This window comes from Procambarus clarkii, chromosome 83 (assembly GCF_040958095.1).
Source record: "Procambarus clarkii isolate CNS0578487 chromosome 83, FALCON_Pclarkii_2.0, whole genome shotgun sequence".
Lineage (NCBI taxonomy): Eukaryota > Metazoa > Arthropoda > Malacostraca > Decapoda > Cambaridae > Procambarus > Procambarus clarkii.
This window is the reverse complement of record NC_091232.1, coordinates 5,368,148-5,382,890: the sequence shown is the minus strand read 5'-3', so window position 1 is coordinate 5,382,890 and position 14,743 is coordinate 5,368,148. Positions and strand designations below refer to the sequence as shown.

At 42.8% G+C, this 14,743-nt stretch overlaps 1 protein-coding gene across 1 annotated transcript in view; it reads left to right on the top strand.

Annotated features, from left to right (window-relative positions):
• LOC123768825 (uncharacterized) overlaps positions 1–14,743 on the top strand; it is a 75,119-nt gene that overhangs the window by 60,140 nt on the left and 236 nt on the right. The window contains exons 11-12 of the mRNA XM_045759614.2: positions 8,485–8,610; positions 14,552–14,743. The exon at positions 14,552–14,743 is cut by the window's right edge and continues 236 nt beyond it. Coding sequence (XP_045615570.1) covers positions 8,485–8,610; positions 14,552–14,743 — 318 coding nt within the window. The remainder of the gene's footprint in view (positions 1–8,484; positions 8,611–14,551) is intronic.

Here is a 14,743-nt window from a genome sequence, read left to right as displayed (position 1 = left end):
CTTGGAACAATCTAGCGACCCACGGACCCCCCTGGAACAATCTAGCAATCCAAGGACTCCTGGAACAATCTAGGGACCCAATTACCCTTCCCCCCCTGGATAAAACTAGGGATGCAAGGACCCCCTTGAACAATGTGGTAACCCAAGGACCCCCTTGATCAATCTATGGACCCAATGACCGCCTTGATCAATCTAAGGACCCAATGACCGCCTTGATCAATCTAGGGACCCAATGACCACCTGGATCAATCTAGGGACCCAAGGAAACCCCTGGATCAATTCTAAGGTATAGTTTTGCACCTAGAAATAAAAAGCTAATAAATCAATCAATATATCCAATAAGTTAATGAACTAATAAACCATTTAGTAAAAATACTGAAGAAATATTGGCAGGAAAGTTCGTGCCTTCAGGCCACAATTCCTGGCCACACCACCAGTCGTCAGCAGAGAACCGTCACCTCGGCGAAATCGTCATTTTTCGCAAAACTCAAAATCAAAACCAGCCATAGAATCACTTTGAAAACATTACCATTGGATTTACCACATTCATTTACATTTCTTTTAGTAAAGGTTTTCTTTGCTAATATTGAATATCAAAGCAATTAGAGCAATATTTAACGTGATACAGCCATCCAAAGTATGCAACAAATCATGTTCTTTTCTCAAGATATGTTAGAGTAAATTGAGTAGAAGAACATGTAATAAAAATCTAAATAAGCTTAACTATAAATGGATAATAATGAAAACAGATATACCTTTATTTCAACTTTATTAGAGATTATTTTTATTCGTCACATTCCTTCTGCACGTGAAGAAATAATTGGTACCCAGAACAATCTGGGTACCCAAGTTCTGCCTGGAACAATTTGGTGACCCAAGGAGTCCCCATGGAACATTCTGGGGACCCAAGAACCCGCTGAAAGAATCTGGTGACCCAAAGATTTCCCTGAAGCAATCTGGGGACCCATAGACCCTCCTAGAACAATTAGAGGGCCCAAAGACCCTCTTTTAACAATATATGGAACCAAAGAACCCTCTGGAACAATCTGCGTACCCAAAAACGCTTTTTGTAATCATCTGAGGACCCAAGGATCCTTCTGGAACAATCTGCGGACCCAAGGACCTCTGGAACAATTTGGTACCCCAAGGACCCCTTGGAACAATCTAGCGACCCACGGACCCCCCTGGAACAATCTAGCAATCCAAGGACTCCTGGAACAATCTAGGGACCCAATTACCCTTCCCCCCCACGATAAAACTAGGGATGCAAGGACCCCCTTGAACAATGTGGTAACCCAAGGACCCCCTTGATCAATCTATGGACCCAATGACCGCCTTGATCAATCTAAGGACCCAATGACCGCCTTGATCAATCTAGGGACCCAATGACCACCTGGATCAATCTAGGGACCCAAGGAAACCCCTGGATCAATTCTAAGGTATAGTTTTGCACCTTGAAATAAAAAGTTAATAAATCAATCAATATATCCAATAAGTTAATGAACTAATAAACCATTTAGTAAAAATACTGAAGAAATATTGGCAGGAAAGTTCGTGCCTTCAGGCCACAATTCCTTGCCACACCACCAGTCGTCAGCAGAGAACCGTCACCTCGGCGAAATCGTCATTTTTCGCAAAACTCAAAATCAAAACCAGCCATAGAATCACTTTGAAAACATTACCATTGGATTTACCACATTCATTTACGTTTCTTTTAGTAAAGGTTTTCTTTGCTAATATTGAATATCAAAGCAATTAGAGCAATATTTAACGTGATACAGCCATCCAAAGTATGCAACAAATCATGTTCTTTTCTCAAGATATGTTAGAGTAAATTGAGTAGAAGAACATGTAATAAAAATCTAAATAAGCTTAACTATAAATGGATAATAATGAAAACAGATATACCTTTATTTCAACTTTATTAGAGATTATTTTTATTCGTCACATTCCTTTTGCACGTGAAGAAATAATTGGTACCCAAAACAATCTGGGTACCCAAGTTCTGCCTGGAACAATTTGGTGACTAAAGGAGTCCCCATGGAACATTCTGGGGACCCAAGAACCCGCTGAAAGAATCTGGTGACCCAAAGATTTCCCTGAAGCAATCTGGGGACCCATAGACCCTCCTAGAGCAATTAGAGGGCCCAAAGACCCTCTTTTAACAATATATGGAACCAAAGAACCCTCTGGAACAATCTGCGTACCCAAAAACGCTTTTTGTAATCATCTGAGGACCCAAGGAACCTTCTGGAACAATCTGCGGACCCAAGGACCTCTGGAACAATGTGGTAACCCAAGGACCCCTTGGAACAATCTAGCGACCCACGGACCCCCCTGGAACAATCTAGCAATCCAAGGACTCCTGGAACAATCTAGGGACCCAATTACCCTTCCCCCCCTGGATAAAACTAGGGATGCAAGGACCCCCTTGAACAATGTGGTAACCCAAGGACCCCCTTGATCAATCTATGGACCCAATGACCGCCTTGATCAATCTATGGACCCAATGACCGCCTTGATCAATCTACGGACCCAATGACCACCTGGATCAATCTAGGGACCCAAGGAAATCCCTGGATCAATTCTAAGGTATAGTTTTGCACCTTGAAATAAAAAGTTAATAAATCAATCAATATATTCAATAAGTTAATGAACTAATAAACCATTTAGTAAAAATACTGAAGAAATATTGGCAGGAAAGTTCGTGCCTTCAGGCCACAATTCCTTGCCACACCACCAGTCGTCAGCAGAGAACCGTCACCTCGGCGAAATCGTCATTTTTCGCAAAACTCAAAATCAAAACCAGCCATAGAATCACTTTGAAAACATTACCATTGGATTTACCACATTCATTTACATTTCTTTTAGTAAAGGTTTTCTTTGCTAATATTGAATATCAAAGCAATTAGAGCAATATTTAACGTGATACAGCCATCCAAAGTATGCAACAAATCATGTTCTTTTCTCAAGATATGTTAGAGTAAATTGAGTAGAAGAACATGTAATAAAAATCTAAATAAGCTTAACTATAAATGGATAATAATGAAAACAGATATACCTTTATTTCAACTTTATTAGAGATTATTTTTATTCGTCACATTCCTTCTGCACGTGAAGAAATAATTGGTACCCAGAACAATCTGGGTACCCAAGTTCTGCCTGGAACAATTTGGTGACCCAAGGAGTCCCCATGGAACATTCTGGGGACCCAAGAACCCGCTGAAAGAATCTGGTGACCCAAAGATTTCCCTGAAGCAATCTGGGTACCCAAGTTCTGCCGACCCCTTGTTCTTCCTGGGGGCTCCTTGTTCTTCTTTGCGCACCGTGTTCTCCTCTGCTCCTTTTCTTCTTCGTTGGTTTAATTCTCACGAACATTATTTGTTATGGTTTAGTTATATTTCCATTACAAGTTTATTTGCATCTTTATTGTTTATTCGGTTTATTCTTTATCTACTTTTTCCTCACATTTAGCGCCCTTCTCCCGCTTCCTTATCTTCAGCTTCTCTGTACATTTGTTCTTTATTTTATTATTCTGTCTTCATATTCCTTACCCTTTTTGATGGTCCTTTTTTATTCTTATTCGTTAGTTGCTTATGCTTTATCGTTCCATTCTTTTTCTTTTTATTCTTTAGTTTTCTAATGCTTTTTCTTTATCTCTTTATTTTATATCTCCATATTCTTTATCTTCTTATTCTGCATTATCTTCATTATCGTCTCTTTCTTTAACGTTAGTGACTTTATATTGTAATTTTCTTCACCTTTCTGCTAGTTTTGCTATTAATTTACCGTTGATTGGAAGCCTGGTGCTATTAGTCAGCCCTTATCTAGTAGCCTGGTGCTATTAGTCAGCCCTTATCTAGTAGCCTGGTGCTATTAGTCAGCCCTTATCTAGTAGCCTGGTGCTATTAGTCAGCCCTTATCTAGTAGCCTGGTGCTATTAGTCAGCCCTTATCTAGTAGCCTGGTGCTATTAGTCAGCTCTTATCTAATAGCCTTGTGCTATTAGTCAGCCCTTATCTAATAGCCTTGTGCTATTAGGCAACTATTATCTAGTAGCCTTGTGCTATTAGTCAGCTCTTATCTAGTAGCTTTGTGCTATTAGTCAACCCTTATCTAGTAGCCTTGTGCTATTAATCAACCATTATCTAGTAGCCTTATGCTATTAGTCAGCCCTTATCTAGTAGCCTTGTGCTATTAGTCAGACCTTATCTAGTAGCTTTGTGCTATTAGTCAGTCCTTATCTAGTAGCCTTGTGCTATTAGTTAGCCCTTATCTAGTAGCCTTGTGCTAATAGTCGAGCATTGTCTATTGCTATTAGAGCTCTCTCTCCTACGTCGCTTACACCCTTTCATTATTCCTCGCTGCTTCCAATTACATCTTCCATTATGTGCAATTATCTTCAATCTTCTTTTCACATCTCAAATTATCCCCTCCCACCCCCTATCTTCCTCCTTGTTCTCACCCATTTCTCTCTGTCTCTCTCTATGTCCCTATTTATCTGTCTGTGTAGCTATCTATCTCTCTCTCTATGTTCCTATCTGTCTCTCTGTGTCGCTATCTATCTCTCTCTGTGTTCCTATCTATCTCTCTGTGTCGCTATCTATTTTTCTGTGCCCCTATCTATCTCTATGTGTCACTATCTATCTCTATGTGTACCTATCTTTCTATCTGTGTCGTTATCTCTCTGTATTCCTATCTATCTCTCTGTGTCCCTTTTTGTCAATCTGTGGCCCAGTCTGTCTCTCTTTCCCTTCCTCTATCATTCTTTATTGATCTGTTTCCACCCTCCCTCCCCCCCCCCTCCTCTTAACTAGTCAAGTAGGTATCAAACAAGATCGTTAAGCTAGGTAAATTGTTTTTAGGTTGTAGGTCTGACGAGAGAGAGGTGGTTCCGCTTGTCTCAAGGTCTGTACCTCTGATATTTAACTAGGTCTATTTAGACCTAGTCTATCTAGATCTAGTCTATCTAGATCTATAACTAGGTCTATTTGGGAGTATCCTGATGGGTTTTTGTTTTTCATTCTCTCTTGGCTGCTGTTTTTTTATTTTGGTATTGTTCTAAGGCTGTTTGGTTGTGTTGGGACTCTTTGGTATTGTGGCTCTTTGGTATTGTGGCTCTTTGGTATTGTGGCTCTTTGGTATTGTGGCTCTTTGGTATTGTGGCTCTTTGGTATTGTGGCTCTTTGGTATTGTGGCTCTTTGGTATTGTGGCTCTTTGGTATTGTTCAGGCGATAAGTCACAATAACGTGGCTGAAGTATGTTGACCAATCCACAAACTAGAAAGTGAAGGGACGACGACGTTTCGGTCCGTCCTGGACCATTCTCAAGTCAAGACTTGAGAATGGTCCAGGACGGACCGAAACGTCATCGTCCCTTCACATTCTAGTGTGTGTTCTTGTCTGTTAGATGCATTAGTGAAGCATGATCATCCTTTAATAAACAAAACGCTTAAATGTCAGACGAACCGTGAAGCCCCATTTAATTTGTTTAATAAGTACTTTCTCTTACTTACTAAGACCATCCAACACCATCATAGCCTTTGTAGCCGCTCCATACACCGTAATTACGCGTGTGCTCCACCCACGCACCTTAATTACACATGTACCCCGTCATTCACACCCCTAATCTATATCGAACGCTTCTACATTTTGTGTTCTTCCCGCCACCTTCTGCTCCCTTACCAAGGGGAGGAGGCAGATAGCACAGGATGTGTTGGCCTATGGTGCATTTATTGACCGTGACACGCAAGATTACATACAGTACTCCTAGCTCCATGATCTCTCTAGAGATATGAGACCAGAACAGAGAACAGTCTCTCTCTCCTTTCCACCTTCTCATTTTTAAACTTCCAGTCGAGTAAATTTCCAGGTGATACACCATCCTGTCACTTCGAGGGCAGTGACGTCGCAGCGAATGAAACTATGGAAAAATAAAACAGAATTTATTATATTGCATTACAAAGAGGAGCTTATAGACAGACGTAGACAGACAATGCCTGCATTATGCAGTGCAACATGCACGAATAATGTAACTAATATTTTTGTTTTAAATTCCCGGTAAAACTGCATTTAGGAGAGGATGAAGGAGGTAATTGCAAAGACAGATAGACCTACGAGCTGAGAGAGAGAACAAGAATATAAAAATACTATAAACTGCACAAGGCCATTTGGACCATACGAGACAGCTCGTATTTAGAGCCGGATATGCAGAGAGGGAGACGTACTGATAGAGAGACAGACAGACAGACAGACAGGTAGATACAGACAGAGGCAGACACGTAAACAAACATAAAAAGACAGGCAGGTAGACATACAAATAGGTGCACACACACACACACACACACACACACACACACACACACACACACACACACACACACACACACACACACACACACACACACACACTACCTCACTTCTCCCTTTCTTGTACCTAACTCCTCTCTCTTCTCATTCTCCAATCATTTCTTCTTCTCTTTAATTATAATCAGAGGTTTTCTAAGCTTAACGAATGATGCATAATTTGTTGTAGTGTTTTCAAAGAATTTCATTTTTTTTCAGTGATTCATTGTCCAGCGTATCTTTGAGATTCTCGTTACACTTCGCTTTTCTCATTCTGTCTTTGAGTCTGTGTTCACTAAGATATTATCATCTAGTTGTGCTTGAGGGGTTTGAGCTTTGGCTTATATCCATGTTTGGTTAGGGATGGCTACATTCTCTCTCTCTCTCTCTCTCTCCCTCTCTCTGTCTCCCTCTCTCTCTCTCTCTCTCTCTCTCTCTCTCCCTCTCTCTCTCTCTCTCTCTCTCTCTCTCTCTCTCTCTCTCTCTCTCTCTCCCTCTCTCTCTCTCTCTCTCTCTCTCTCTCTCCCTCTCTCTCTCTCTCTCTCCCTCCCCCTCTCTCTCTCTCTCTCTCTCTCTCTCTCTCTCCCTCTCCCTCTCTCTCTCTCTCTCTCTCTCTCTCTCTCTCTCTCAGCCGTCTCTCTCTCAGCCGTCTCTCTCTGTCCAAAATGTAACTTACCGGAAAATTGTCTGAGTTGCCCGTATTTTATTGTTCTTTCACACTTTGTGCTAGCAGCTTATCCCAACAGCTCTCCACAACAGCTCACCACAACAGCTCTCCACAACAGCTCTCCACAATAGCTCTCCACAGCAGCTGTACACAGCAAAAGTTCCTGTGAATGAGGTAATGGTTTAGGTTCCCCTGTAACATAAATGGGTTGAAGTAATCAGTCAGCACCTCCACGCACATCTGTACGTGACACATATGTACGTGGCACATCTGTACGTGGCACATCTGTACGTGACACATCTGTACGTGACACATATGTTCTAGAGACTGTATTTGTTATCTAATGCTTCAGAGGCTCACTATCATGCTCACTATAGCGATTTATATACAAAACAAAACAAATAGACTCATAAATGATGCTGTTCACTTACGACGCCCATGGCAACGACTGCATGAAGAATCATATCTTTCGATGCGTTGCCAGAGTTATTTGCAGAAAAAATTCCACAGTTGTAATAGTGTTGATTTTGGAATTCATAGGAGATCGTGTGCGTGTTCCAACAGCTGTGTCAAGCTACTCAGCAGGTGTGTCAAGCTACTCAGCAGGTGTGTCAAGCTACTCAGCAGGTGTGTCAAGCTACTCAGCAGGTGTGTCAAGCTACTCAGCAGGTGTGTCAAGCTACTCAGCAGGTGTGTCAAGCTACTCAGCAGGTGTGTCAAACTACTCAGCAGGTGTGTCAAGCTACTCAGCAGGTGTGTCAAGCTATTCAGCAGGTGTGTCAAGCTACTCAGCAGGTGTGTCAAGCTACTCAGCAGGTGTGTCAAGCTATTCAGCAGGTGTGTGGGGAAATGCATCATACTCCAGAGCTCATTATACTTGTACAAGGAGTGTTGTTGTTCGTTGGGATGCTTCCTGAAGTGGTTACAGGATTCATTGTAATCTGTTTGGTCAGGGACAGTAAGACTGAATACTTTTAAGGCTTGTATCGAGGTCTCTCCAAAGGTCAAACTACTGACCCTACCCAGCAGTTGCCTAACTCTTTGTCACGGTGAAGCGCCAAGACTATATAGCACTGGCAAGGGGTCGGGATAAGGATTTGGGATTGGACAGGGGAAGAGGGGGGGAAGGAATGGTACCCAACCCACTTGGACCCTCGGGGAACTGAACGCCGACCTGCATGAAGCTAGACCATCGCTCCTACCGTCCAGTCCAAGCCGGTTGAAATAATAATCGTTAATTCCAGCTTATAACCATATAAAGACGAGTGTGTTGCGGTTGAGGGTTAATCCCAATTGCGTGTTGTTTGTGTTACAAACCCACAACACATCTTTGCAACATCCATGTGTTTCAGCTTCGGGTGTTTCAGCTTGGAATGTTTCAGCTTGTGCCGCTGAGTTTCAGCCAAAATGTCAACCAGTTTTGTCGACGTGTTCCAGATATGTTCTAATCCAAGCTCCGGTGTGTTCTTGCAGGAGGAATGTCGACTGGAAGTGTTCCAGCAGACGACCGATAACCTGGTGTTGCAGGTGAGGCACTACCAGGACACCTCTGGCCTAACCAACACCACCTACTCTCACTTCATGATGCTAGAGGAGCGGGTATGTTCCAGTTTCTGAGCATCGAGTTGCGTTTGACGGGCTGAAGTCCCACTCAATTGTGTGTGTGTGTGTGTGTGTGTGTGTGTGTGTGTGTGTGTGTGTGTGTGTGTGTGTGTGTGTGTGTGTGTGTGTGTGTATGTGTGTGTGTGTGTGCTTGCCTAACAGTTACTAAGAATTCCAGACATGTTATATACGTGATATACCTATATACTAGTATATTCTGGCCTGGTGATGAGTACTGATAACCTTGGCGCTGTGTGAATGAGAGCATTGTAATTATATTGTGTTTGAATAGTTAAATTCACAGGCTAGTAGACAATCAATTATTCAATTAGTCACGTATATGAAAATGATCAATCAATCGGGCATGTGGTTCGTTAATCAACCGATCAATCACGCAGGTAGTCCGAGAATCAATCAGTAAGTCATTTAAGTAGTCCGTGAATTGACCCTTCAATTACTCGGTCAGAGAAAACTACCCACCAGACATACCAGTTTACACCTAGTTACGTTAACCTAGAGTAAACTCCAATTACATGGAGTAAACTCCACTTACAGAGTAAACTCCACTACACTTGTATGATTAAATTAATCATTGTTTTTTTATGAAGATAAGACTTTTTATACTAATTACTTTTTGTTGCTGCCTTTTTCAGCCTTTTTTGAGGCTTAGTGCTTTTTTACCTTTTTTTTCTAGCTTTTTACATCACTTAGCGTAACTATTTGGACCATAGTACATATATTGACATAATAGGCTGTTAGAAAGTAGAATTTGGTACTATTGAATTTACACAAACCTGAAAAAGGTTTTGTATTTATGTTGCTAATAAAACCAAACCTAACTATCCTAGGCCTAATGCACGCTATCTGAGGTTTGATATAGTACATATATGTACTCTAGTAGGCCTAGGAATATTTAAGTTTGTTTTTTTAGCTTTACTTCTGCCCGGACTCTGTAAAGTGAATAGTACCAAATTTTACTATCTAATTGTCCATTAGGTTAATAGATGTACAATAGTGCACAAAAGGTTCTGTCTTAACAGGAGGATGGTTTGGCTTTTTTCTGTTTCTTCTTTCTTGATTACTTTTTTTTTACCGTTTCTTCTTTATTGATTTCTGTTTACTGTTTTTTGGCTGCTTTCTCTTTACTGATATCTTTTTTTTTTTACTGCTTTAATTTTCAGCTTTAATGCTTTCTTGTTACTGAATTTGTTTTAATGTTTGGGAATTAATTAAGCGGCTCGATAAGCTTATCTTCGGCTTCAACATTTTCTCGACATGAAATTTGCAAATTTGAATGGAAATTTCCTGTTATCGGGGTCGAGAAGGGAGATAACTTAGGATAACAGATGTATTAAGGATCGAGGAAGCTAGAATTGTCAAGGATAGCGTGTTTTTTTTGCTTGTTTGTTTTTAATATAACTTCGGTGTGTTTGTTCTAGTTTAGTTTCGTCTTTCAGTTTTAATGGTTTGAACTTAAACTATATTTACATATTTATTGTAAATATGTAAATATTTATTTACAATAAACTATTTATTTATTGCAAGTTAAGAGTTAAGGTTATTTTGCTTCAGCTCACTTTAAAGCGTATGGCTCTTTGTACCAATGGTGCTGTTCCACCGGTTCCAATGGTGCTGTTCCACCTGTTCCAGTGGTGCTCTCCCACTTGTACCAGTTGTGTTCTTCCACCAATACCAGTGTTGCATTTCCGTCTCTGTCTGTCTAATTCTGAACAGCATTTAAAATGATCTGAGCCCAAGCTTGGAGCGTCATCAGATGGAGAAACAGCACAAAATGCTACGTTTCTGGCGGGCCAGGGAGACCAGGTCCGAAATTACAAGTCCTAAAGGTTCATTCATCACTCTGGTACTTGGGCTTGTATGTCATGGGGCTTTAAATTCGCCCAAACACGGACGCAAACCTGTCATTCGTGGACGCAATAAGTCTTGCGATAACCGGATTGGTTGTAAGTACATACATCCTACCCTTCATTAAAGGTTAAAAATTGTCTGATATGTCTTGTGTTTTGTTCGCACACGCACGCGCACACACAAGCACGCACGCACACACACGTAAGACCAATCTTGGAGAATGCGGCCCCAGCTTGGAGCCCATACCTTGTCAAGCACAAGACGAAGTTGGAAAAAGTTCGGAGGTATGCCACAGGCTAGTCTCAGAACTAAGAGGCATGAGGTATGAGGAAAGGCTGCGTGAACTTACCCTACATCGCTGGAAGACAGAAGATCTCGGGGAGACATGATCACCACATACAAAATTCTCAGGGGGAATGGACAGGGTAGAGAAGGATGGATTATTTAAAACGGGTGGAACACGCACAAGGGGACACAGGTGGAAGCAGAGTACCCAAATGAGCCACAGAGACATTAGAAAGATCTTTTTCAGTGTCAGAGTAGTTAGCAAATGGAATACATTAGGAAATAGGAAAGCAACTAATTAGAAATGCAGTACTTCGGTCAGGTCAGGTGCTAAATAAAGGCAAATGTTATACATATTAGAAACTAAACTGCAAACTAGAATCTCACGCCAGGCAAGGTATTACGACAAATAACGAGACAGCTGGAACAACTAGAAAGAACCAAGATGTTCAAGAGAGAGAGAGAGAGAGAGAGAGAGAGAGAGAGAGAGAGAGAGAGAGAGAGAGAGAGAGAGAGAGAGAGAGAGACAGGGCCCCACAAATAAGAGACCCAGGCCTACATTATGCAGGGTCACACCGCTTCAACTCCAAGATTCCCACAAAAGTTCCCCACAAAAATACTCTTGAGTTATGACGTCTCAGTTGACTCCAGAGCTCTTAAACCTCGGCGAATCGAGTTCAATATTTTGAATTACTCTTCCGCTATAACTTCATCCTCCGAATAATATAGTTTTACGTGAATTCCTCCCAATTTTTAGACGAACTCCTGGATACGAAATAGAGCGCGTTCCGATTGTTTACATTATAGATGAAATGAACCTTGGCACTGAATGTAATCGAGGACTATATGTTGAGTGTGTGTGTGGGATCAGGACGATCGGTCGCCTCTGGTAATGGTCTCGGGCGCTCCTGGTGATGCTCTTTTGATCCCCCGAGGATATATATACCTTTTATTTTTATGCTGCTTTTGCTTTTTACTTAAAACGCCTTTATAATAAATAAATAAATATATATATATATATATATATATATATATATATATATATATATATATATATATATATATATATAAATTTAAATATATTAAATTTTAGTTATTTAATTCATGTTCAGTATCTGACTTGATTAAAAACAACATGATATCTGAAGAAAAAATTATTAAATGAACGTGTTCAATGGATGCTCTTTCGGATAGCAGAGTTATTAGCAGCAGCAGTATCAGTAGCAGTAGCAGTAGTAGTAATGTTTGTTGTAGCAGAAGTAGCAGTTGTGGTCGAAGAAGTAGTTGCAAGTAGTTGCAGCAGTATCAGTAGCAACAGTAGCAGTATCAGTAGCAACAGTAGCAGTATCAGTAGCAACAGTAGCAGTATCAGTAGCAACAGTAGCAGTATCAGTAGCAACAGTAGCAGTATCAGTAGCAACAGTAGCAGTATCAGTAGCAACAGTAGCAGTAGCAGTAGCAACAGTAGCAGTATCAGTAGCAACAGTAGCAGTATCAGTAGCAACAGTAGCAGTAGCAGTTGAAACAGTAACAATACTAAGTACATGAACCTTTTTTTAATTAAAATATCACCAAAGAGAAGATATTATTAGCTAATTGCAGACATATATGGTTCTTGTTCTGGAACCTGTTTGTTCACCACTATTCACATCCATTCCAGAACCATTGGCCTATGGTTCACCGCCAACCACTACCCTTCCAGAACCATTAGCCTCTGGTTCACCACCAACCACTACCCTTCCAGAACCATTGGCCTCTGGTTCACTACCATTCCAGAACCATTGGCCTCTGGTTCACCACCAACCACTACCATTCCAGAACCATTGACCTCTGGTTCACCACCAACCACTACCATTCCAGAACCATTGGCCTCTGGTTCACCGCCAACCACTACCATTCCAGAACCATTGGCCTCTGGTTCACCACCAACCACTACCCTTCCAGAACCATTGGCCTCTGGTTCACCGCCAACCACTACCATTCCAGAACCATTGGCCTCTGGTTCACCACCAACCACTATCATTCCAGAACCATTGGCCTCTGGTTCACTACCCTTCCAGAACCATTAGCCTCTGGTTCACCACCAACCACTACCCTTCCAGAACCATTGGCCTCTGGTTCACTACCATTCCAGAACCATTGGCCTCTGGTTCACCACCAACCACTACCATTCCAGAACCATTGACATCTGGTTCACCACCAACCACTACCATTCCAGAACCATTGGCCTCTGGTTCACCGCCAACCACTACCATTCCAGAACCATTGGCCTCTGGTTCACCACCAACCACTACCCTTCCAGAACCATTGGCCTCTGGTTCACCGCCAACCACTACCATTCCAGAACCATTGGCCTCTGGTTCACCACCAACCACTATCATTCCAGAACCATTGGCCTCTGGTTCACTACCATTCCAGAACCATTAGCCTCTGGTTCACCGCCAACCACTACCATTCCAGAACCATTGGCCTCTGGTTCACTACCATTCCAGAACCATTGGCCTCTGGTTCACTACCATTCCAGAACCATTGACCTCTGGTTCACCGCCAACCACTACCATTCCAGAACCATTGACCTCTGGTTCACCGCCAACCACTACCATTCCAGAACCATTGACCTCTGGTTCACCGCCAACCACTACCATTCCAGAACCATTGGCCTCTGGTTCACCGCCAATCACTACCCTTCCAGAACCATTGGCCTCTGGTTCACCGCCAACCACTACCATTCCACAACCATTGGCCTCTGGTTCACCGCCAATCACTACCATTCCAGAACCATTGACCTCTGGTTCACCGCCAACAACTACCATTCCAGAACCATTGGCCTCTGGTTCACCACCAACCACTACCCTTCCAGAACCATTGGCCTCTGGTTCACCGCCAACCACTACCATTCCAGAACCATTGGCCTCTGGTTCACCGCCAATCACTACCATTCCAGAACCATTGACCTCTGGTTCACCGCCAACCACTACCATTCCAGAACCATTGGCCTCTGGTTCACCACCAACCACTACCCTTCCAGAACCATTGGCCTCTGGTTCACCGCCAACCACTACCATTCCAGAACCATTGACCTCTGGTTCACCGCCAACCACTACCATTCCAGAACCATTGACCTCTGGTTCACCGCCAACAACTACCATTCCAGAACCATTGGCCTCTGGTTCACCACCAACCACTACCCTTCCAGAACCATTGGCCTCTGGTTCACCGCCAACCACTACCATTCCAGAACCATTGGCCTCTGGTTCACCGCCAATCACTACCATTCCAGAACCATTGACCTCTGGTTCACCGCCAACCACTACCATTCCAGAACCATTGGCCTCTGGTTCCCCACCAACCACTACCCTTCCAGAACCATTGGCCTCTGGTTCACCGCCAACCACTACCATTCCAGAACCATTGACCTCTGGTTCACCGCCAACCACTACCATTCCAGAACCATTGACCTCTGGTTCACCGCCAACCACTATCATTCCAGAACCATTGACCTCTGGTTCACCGCCAACCATTACCATTCCAGAACCATTGACCTCTGGTTCACCGCCAACCACTACCATTCCAGAACCATTGACCTCTGGTTCACCGCCAACCACTACCATTCCAGAACCATTGACCTCTGGTTCACCGCCAACCACTACCATTCCAGAACCATTGACCTCTGGTTCACCGCCAACCACTACCATTCCAGAACCATTGACCTCTGGTTCACCGCCAACCACTACCATTCCAGAACCATTGACCTCTGGTTCACCGCCAACCACTATCATTCCAGAACCGGTGCGAGAAGCCAGTCACCAAGGTAGCAGAAATGATCAACAAGAGAGCTCCCAGAATCCTTCACGACGTGCGTCTCTCTCTCTTCGTGTTGGCGGAAGTCATCGACAACGTTCCCAGCCCTCAGCGGATCAGCGGTGGGCTGCCGGGGCCCCGCAGCGTGGGCGTGAGGGCGTGCTGGTGGGCGTGG